This window comes from Nematolebias whitei, chromosome 17 (genome assembly GCF_014905685.2).
Source record: "Nematolebias whitei isolate Nwh7 chromosome 17, NemWhi1, whole genome shotgun sequence".
Taxonomy (NCBI): Eukaryota; Metazoa; Chordata; class Actinopteri; order Cyprinodontiformes; family Rivulidae; genus Nematolebias; species Nematolebias whitei.
The window spans coordinates 40,195,978-40,204,577 of record NC_056514.1 but is presented as its reverse complement, the minus strand read 5'-3'; the positions used below and the strand labels follow the sequence as shown (position 1 = coordinate 40,204,577).

The window sequence follows — 8,600 nt, the reverse complement described above, 5'->3', positions numbered from 1 at the left end:
ACAGCACCTCAGACTGAGGAAGTCTCTCGGACGAGAGACGAAACGTTTCTACATTTTTTTGTTGTTTTGCTTTGTTTTTGTTTTTTTTGAATGTCCAGAGGACCAGATTTAACTTTTTTAGAGTTGTTAAATAAAACACTTTCCACAGGAACAGAAACTTCTTACATGCTCAGTGAGATGAAAACTGTTTGATCAACGTTTGACAGGAATAAAAACATTGTAATTTAAGTTTTAACACAAAAAGAAAACTTGTTTTCTGTCCGTCTCGTTTGTGTCTGCTGCAGGCAGCGCGCCGAGCTGGAGGACCTGCGGAGGCAGTTGGAGGAGAACAGCTCTCTGTCTGGACGAGCCCTCAGGGAGGAGATGGAGAAGAGCCGAGAGGAGCAGGAGAGGAGGCACCAGGTGAGGAAACATCACGACGGCTCAGTCATGCAGTCTGAGGCAGCATCGCAGCTCAGCGTGACTTCTGTTGGACTTTTAGATGGAGATGAAGGTTCTGCAGGAACGACTGGACATGGAGAAACAAACGTGGGGAGAAAACTACAAGAAGCAGGAGGTTTGTTCCTCCTGCATGGATTGAAGCAGCGTCTCCTTTTGTTCACTTTGATTTACAACCACTAACCTAAAATAAAAGCTTTTCTCTGGAGACGTTTGGATTCTCCTCAGGGTCAAGTCTGTGAGGAAAGTTCAGTTCCTGAATCTGACCAGAAGCAGAACTTTCTAATTAAGATGTTTCTGTTTGTCGGCTCTGTCTGGAAAATAAAGAGTTAAATTTTGGCATTTTCCAGGTCTGAAACGTTTATAAGAATCTAGAAAACTTGAGTGATTCTAGATTTTATTACAGAATAATAATTTAAAAAAGCATTATTTAGTTAGGTTTGATCAAAACTATTTTGGCTAAGTTTAAAAAAAACATTTTCTCAAAAATTAAAGAGCGGATCTCATTTCTCTGAATTAAAGCGAAGTTCTTCCGTCCGCAGGAAGCGTGGATGCTGAGGCGCGAGCGCGAGCTGAGGGAAGAGCTGCGGCGAGAACGGGACAAGGAGATCGAGCTCGCCATCTGGACGCTGGAGGAGGAGACGAGCAAGGACAAGGAGGAGTGTGAGAGGGCAGCCGACAACAGGTGTGTGCGCTCGGCACAAATCACGATCAACGTGCACGTGGTCAACACGTGCACGTGGTCAACACGACGCCGGCTGCTTTCAGGGTGAAGCGTCTGAGGGAAAAGTTTGAGTCTGAGCTGAAGGAGCTGGAGCGCTCGGAGAGAGCTGCCGTGGAGAAACAACAGGAGCTGAGGAGGCAGCAGGTGGAGATGGAGGGGGAGCTGATCCGCCTGCAGGCCGTGCTCCGACAGAAGGAGCAGGAGGTTGAAGACGTCACTCAGGTGAATGAGGGGAACATCTTGAAGTTTCACGTCAGTGTTTCCGCCCATTTCTGTTAAAATGAAACGTCCTCTCAGAGCAGAGACGAGCTGGCGGAGGAGCGCTGCAGCCTGGCGGCCGTGATAAGGCAGGAGTTCGCAGACCGCTTAGTAACGACGGAGGAGGAGAACCGCCGGCTGAAGGTGGAGGTGTCCGAAGTGCGAGCCAGACTGCGGTTGGAGGTGGAGCGAATCACCCGGGAGAAGGAGGAGGAGCTGGCTGAAGTCCACCACCGGTGAGCAGGGAGGAGCTAGTTCTGCACATCAGGAGGAACTTCTAAATGTCTCTAAATCTGAGTGGGGACAAACTCAGTTTGTGACGGTGGGCGTGGCGTGGACTTCACGCTGGAACAAACAGAGTGATGGAAACTAAACTTCCAGGAAGAAGGTTGGGTCAGACCGTGGAGACGACAGACGGAGGTCGTTCTTTTTAACCGTTTATGTCGGCAAACATTGAGCGCCAGCTCTGAAACAGCTGCCAAAACTCAGGAATCATTTTCACATCCTGAAACCGTGCAGAATCACCGCTGACTCACTTTAACACGTTCGTAGTTCTGCAGTCAGTGTTGTTTTGCATCAGTTTGAACCTCTGAGCTCAGGAAGCGAAGAACATTATAAGAAGTCATTTATTCCGAGTGCAATAACCGTTCTGAAAAATGTTTTATTTTATGCACAAATTGTATGAATGTGTTTTATTTTATGGTTGAAGAGCTGAAGGAAAATTTCCACCTTGGTGCACAATAAAGTTTTATCTTATCTTAATCACGGCACAAATAAACGACTGACACTCGTCACATATTCAGTACGAATCAGAGTCTGTTTCTCTTCTTATTCTGAGACTGAACATGTTCTGAGTGTCGGTCTCCTGTACGCTGCCTCGTGAGCCACAGACAACCGTGCTCGCTGAAGGAAACGTTCCGGTATTTACCGTCCTGTTTGTGATTTGCAGAGTGAAGTCGGCCATCTTAAAGAAAGAGGAAACCGTGAATAATCTCCGGAAGCAGCATGAGGTGAGTGTCACGGCCCCGGTCAGACCTGCTGTACATAAAGACACTTCAGATCTAAAGATCCAAACATTTAGGTTGAGTTCTGTAAAATAGACAGCTCTGCCACCACAAACTGTTTTTAAGGTCCCTGCAGAGCGATGAGTAGGTTTGAGTGCAGCAGGACACGTTTACATTTGTTCTGTTGGCAGAACGTGTCCGGCTGCGTCACGAGCGCAGGGTTTTAGTGCTCTCCACTTGTGATCTGGTAAAGTTATTGACGACCAAGAGTCCAGTGTAGAAACCAGTCCAGGAAGCAGAGCTGTAGTCCTCCACCTCTCTGCTGCTTCTCCTCTGTTACCCACCCACATTGAAACAGTGTCAACTCGCCCACGGCTCAAATTAAATAAACCAAAAATCAGCTCTAAAAATATTAACCATAAAAATCTGATTCAAATAAACACAGTTACTTTACCAGAACAAAATCATAAACTCATTAAATGTGGATTGTTGAACATCAGATCTCTTTCCTCTAAATCCCTGTTAGTTAATGAACTGATAACTGATCATCATATTGATTTATTGTGTCTGACAGAAACTTGGCTACAACAGGAGGATTTTGTTGGTATAAATGAATCCACTCCTGTTAATTATTTAAATGTTCATGTTCCTAGAACAACTGGCCGAGGTGGAGGAGTAGCTTCTATTTTTCAGTCAGGATTATTGATTAATGCCAAATCAGTTGGTAGTTCTAATACATTTGAGTGTCTAAGTCTGTCCCTTCCTCAATAGAAGACGGAACGACCACTCTCACTACTTATGTATCGTCCACCAGGCTCCTATGCCAGCGGTGTAGTCTACGTGATACGCAGGCGTATGTAGTACACCCTAGAGATGCACCGATCCGATACAAATATCTGTATCGGTACAGATATCAGGAAAAAACTTCTGGATCAGGTATCGTGACAACGTAACCGATCCATGACAGGGCAGATCTATTCACCCTAATTCTATACTTTGTGCTCTGAGTGACGTCACGTGCTCGTGTACTGACTGAACAAATTAAAGTTGTGTTGTTTTTACGTTTGACCAAGCTTGTGAAGTTCTTGGTGTGTTTAATGTTCTGGTGCAGAGTTTTCAATAAATTTGTCATTCAGTACATTCATGTCTGCGTTTAAAAACAAACGTTTTAAGTTAATTCAGCGCTGGGTTTGTGAGCTCAATAATCCAGGTAGACAACTAAAATGGCTAAATCATGTCTGGACCTGTTTCAGAAATGGGTCCAGACATGATTTAGCCATTTTAGTTAATTCAGCAGTTTTTCCTGTATCGGATCGGTATCGGATCGACATCGACACCAAACAGCAAGTATCGGTATCGATACTTGAACATGTTTTGCTTTGATACGGTTTTATAAATTCTATAACATGTTTTTAATAAAAAACAACTGTTGTACAGTTTGTTGTACATTTATTCAAATATAAGCATCAGAGAAATTTGGAAATGTTCAATATGCTTAAAAATCAAAATAAATTGACGATTACTAGAGGTGTAACGGTACGCTGCAATCACATTTTGGTTCGGTTCAATTTCAAGGAGTTACTAAAGATATTCTCATGGCCTCAGACAGTGGACAGGTGTCTCCTGGTCCTGTTAGACCTCAGTGCTGCATTTGATACACTTGATCACAATATTTTACTACAGAGGCTTGAATATGATGTTGGGATTACAGGAACAGCTCTAAATTGGTTTAAATCATATCTATCTGATAGATCCCAGTTTGTAAATGTAAATAATGAATCTTCATCATACACCAACGTTAGTTACTGGGAGAGATCATATCTCTCCAGTTTTAGCTTCTCTCCATTGGCTCCCTGTCAAATCCAGAACTGAATTCAAAATCTTACTTCTAACCTACAAAGCTCTCAACCACCTAGCTCCATCTTATATTACAGATCTTATTGTTCCATATTTTACTAACAGAGCACTTCGCTCTCAGGCTGCAGGTTTACTCGTGGTTCCTAGAGTTTCCAAAAGCAGAATGGAGGAAGATCTTTCAGTTGTCAGGCTCCTCTCTTGTGGAACCAACTTCCAGTTTCTGACACATTGTCCAGTTGAAGACTTTCCTTCTTGATAAATCCTATAGCTAGGGTTGGCTTGTTATGCTGCTATAGGCTTAGACTGCTAGAGGACAAACTGACCTCAGTTCTTAAAATGAATTGTTAAAATTGAATACCAAAGTTCATGCTCAATAATCCAGGTATATAATCCAACAATGTTCATGTTCAGTCAAGTCATCTGGACGATTTATTATTTTTTTTTTATGTTTAATCCGTCATCCAAAGGACTTCTTCGATCTGAGGAGCCACCAACAAACAAAACTCATTCCCACAAACAGCATACTCCATAGTGGAAATGGAGTATACCTGGATTATTGAGTGAACTTCTGTGTTTACAGTCACTTTGGCATGATTGTCTCAGAGGAGTTGCCCCCCGGGGGAGAGGGCGGGCCCCGGAGGACATCTTAGCACCAGCAAACTGTTTTTTTACATTATGGAGTATGCTGTCAGTGGGAATCAGTTTTGTTTGGTGGCTCTTAAGATTGAAGAAGTCCTTTGGATGAAGGATGAAACGTCTCAGCAAAAAGAAAGAAACCGTCCTGATGACCTGACTGAACATTGTTGGATTACAATTGAATAGTTTTTGTTGGATACTATTTAAATTCAATTCAAAAATACTTTATTAATCCCAGAGGGAAATTATTTGTTGTTGTAGCCCGTTATCCTCATTTCATTAAGAGACGTTAGAGATGCTGATGCTGTAGGCAGGAAGGATCTCTTGTAAATTTCTATCTTAACGTGATTCTTGACCTGCCATTGTGTATCTGTTCTTACCAAACCCTTCTGATCGAAGCAGATGGTCCTCTTGTCCTGATCCTGGTTCTGCTAAAAGTTTCTTCCTCATGAGGGAGTTTTTCTTTCCACTGTCGCCTTCATGCTTGTTCAAGATGAGAGTTCAGTGATGGAGTTAAACTCAGAGCTGCTCCTCAGATAAATAATGTTAATTATTATTTGATGAATGTTTCTGTTCAATTATTATTTGATGAATGAACTTTGTTTAAAAAAGGGACAATGTACAACCCAAACAGAAATGTCACCTTTTGATGCGCTGTTCCAGATTATAGCAAATGCTAATTCACATCTGCAGTCCCTTGAAAAGTAAAAAAAAAGAAACGATGGATGTACAATGCAATAATAAAATAAAACAGAAAATATAACACTATAAAATGATTACAAATCACAATACACAAACACACGAAGAGACTCGATCATTGGCACACACAGTCTTACAGTTAACGTTTGCACACCTGAGCAGTTTTTAACAGTTTTTTCAAATGAAATTAGTGTACGTCATGTTTATAGAAGAATGTTTGTTGATTGTGTTGTGGTTAACTAAATGAGCTGAAGTGACTCTGGTGACGCAGGTTAGCACCAGGTGTGAACGGAACATGAACACTCACATGGTCCTCTCCCCTGACAGGCTGCTGTGAAGAGGGCTGATCACCTGGAGGCTCTGTGGGAGCAGCAGAGGAAACAGCTGTTGAAGTGACTGACAGGAAGGCCTGGTGCCCCCCCCCCCCCCCCCCACCACCACCACCACCTGTTGTGTTTGGAGGTATTTTTCTTCCTGCAAGACTCGACCTGTGGGAGTAAAGACGGCTTAAAATGTGACCTACCTCAATTGGAAAAAGCAGAAATGTTCTGTGTTTGACTGTAAGGCCCCTCCCCCCCCCCACTTCACCTCCCCCCAGGCAGGAGGAACACTGTTGTGTTGGACTTCCCCTCTTCGTGCTGCAGACCAGGAGGCGCCACGTATAAAGGATTACAAGTGGACTTATTTTTCCTCTTTCAGAGGAGGACCACTGTAGACTGGGTCCGCTCTGCAGACCTTAGAATGTTGACGTTCCTCACAGAACAGTTCCAGATGTTTCTGAGGCGAGCCCCGGCCTGCTGGTGTGCACCTGAACGCAGCAGGGCTCCTGCCCCCCGGACATCCATCAGCATCATGGCTCCATCAGCAGCTGAAAACCAGGAACCAGTTCTTGGTGCGCTCTCTAATCTGTTGAGTCGTGTTTGTGCCAACATGCCCTGGAGGCGAGAACTAATTACACCCCCCACCACCCCCACCATGTGACCAGCTCTGAAGCTAATCAAACAACCCCAGTTCCAAAAGGGTTGGGAGATCATGTGAAATGGGAAAAAACCAGAATGTAATGGTTTGTAAACTTTGTAAACCAACATTTTATTCACAATAGAAAATTATCAACATGCAAATGTTTAAACTAACACATTTTATAATTTTCTGGGAAAATGAGGTCATTTTGAATTTCAGGCACACGTCCACAGATCATCTGTAAACACAGTTCATCCAAAGATGATGTGTAAAGCTCTATCAGACAAAGAAGGAGCCAGATGTGAAGACTGTCCAGAACCTCTGTTGGGGGGGTTTAGTGCCTTTGGCATGGACAGCTTACACATCTGGAAAGACTCCATGAATACAGACAATTATCTACAAGTTTCAGAACAACATCTGCTCCATCCAGCAGAGAAGATCCAGGACTGTTGAACAGCTGGAACGCTCCATCAGATCAGAGTGGGACAAAACCTCCAACATCTGGTCACATGTCCTCCAAACCTCCAACATCTGGTCTCCTCGGGTCCTCCTAAACGTCCAACATCTGGTCTCGTCAGGTCCTGGATGTTTTCAGACTGTTGTTAAAAGAAGAGGGGAGTCTTCTCAGAGGGACCGTGGACGTGGGACACATTGAAAGACGCTGGTTTCTGTCATCAAATTCAAACTACCTCAGTTTTTCCAAAATAAATGTTTTAATTTTCTAGTTGGTCCAGTGCTGGTCCTCGAGGGTCTCTGACCTTTGACCCTTTTCTGCTCCAACACCTGACTCCATGGTTAAATTACCTCGTCGTGTTCTGCAGAAGACGGTTGATGTGTCGGAGCAGAGCGGTCCTCCAGGTCCAGGACTGGACTCCCCTGGTTTGTATGTTTACTGTAAACTAAATGTGGGTTTTTGAAAATCATCACGTTTAGTTTTTATCTGCGTTTTAGACGACATCCCAACATTTCTGAACCGAGGCTGTAGACGCAACAACGCGGTTAGACGTGACGCCGGCTGGAGGCAGAACGGATGTAGAAGGTTGTCAGAGGGCGACGGAGGACGTGTGGAAATGTTGGAGGCAGGCGGTGAAGAATGTCTGAGGTCAGATAATTGCAGCTCTGAGGGATTCTGAGTGTGAGGAAGAGGAGCGATGAAGGAATGTAGATAGAAAGTGTGTGGAGGATTAGGAAAGCAGAGCTGGCACAGAGGGAGGCGATGGGTGGGGTGCAGCTCAGAGGGAGGCGATGGGTGGGGTGCAGCTCAGAGGGGGGCGATGGGTGGGGTGCAGCTCAGAGGGAGGCGATGGGTGGGGTGCAGCTCAGAGGGGGGCGATGGGTGGGGTGCAGCTCAGAAGGAGGCGATGGGTGGGGTGCAGCTCATGTGACCAGAAGGACCAAAAACCGCCAACGCTACAGAAAACGTCAGAAATGTGTCGGTTCTGTTTGGAGCAGGAAGTGTGTCTTCTTCAGGTCCAACAGATCTGGAAGACCTTCATCTGATAGTTAAAGACCCCCACCCCCCACCCCGATCAGAAAATATTTATTCTTTATTTATTTCTTGTTTCTGCAGCTGTGGTCGTGGGTCCACAGAAAGCTCAAAGTCAAGGGGGGGGGGGTCGTATTACAGTTTTGGTTCTGCTGCGTTGGTTACAGCTCATCAGGAGGAGATCGATGCGGTCGCTGCACTGGATTCTTGTGAACGTTGGTTTTGAAGAACCTCTTGATGTTGGCTCGCCCGACAGGAACACACACACACACAGCATCCTGTGTGTCGCCACTCTTACTGTTTCTAGACGGTGACCCCCCACACCTTCACATGATTTGAATGTACATGACTCATCTGTCATCACACGTGTTCACACTGAGACCCTGAACGCATCATTTACTGTTTTGTTGTTTGTTTTTATACAGCGATGGTTTGAAAACTGTGAAGACTGATCCGTCAGCAAAAACAATAAAAGTCTTTAAGACCAACTTTGTTCTGTCCTCTGTGAGAAAAACAAACGGTTGTTTACATGTTTTAG

At 44.5% G+C, this 8,600-nt stretch overlaps 1 protein-coding gene across 1 annotated transcript in view; it reads left to right on the top strand.

Annotated features, from left to right (window-relative positions):
* Positions 1-6,223, top strand: part of cep131 (centrosomal protein 131) — a 22,839-nt gene extending 16,616 nt beyond the window's left edge. The window contains exons 24-30 of the mRNA XM_037690967.1: positions 285-402; positions 482-556; positions 981-1,123; positions 1,207-1,384; positions 1,460-1,656; positions 2,370-2,430; positions 5,944-6,223. Of these exons, the coding sequence (XP_037546895.1) occupies positions 285-402; positions 482-556; positions 981-1,123; positions 1,207-1,384; positions 1,460-1,656; positions 2,370-2,430; positions 5,944-6,012 (841 nt within the window). The 3' untranslated portion in view covers positions 6,013-6,223. The remainder of the gene's footprint in view (positions 1-284; positions 403-481; positions 557-980; positions 1,124-1,206; positions 1,385-1,459; positions 1,657-2,369; positions 2,431-5,943) is intronic.
* The last annotated feature ends 2,377 nt before the right edge of the window (positions 6,224-8,600 follow it).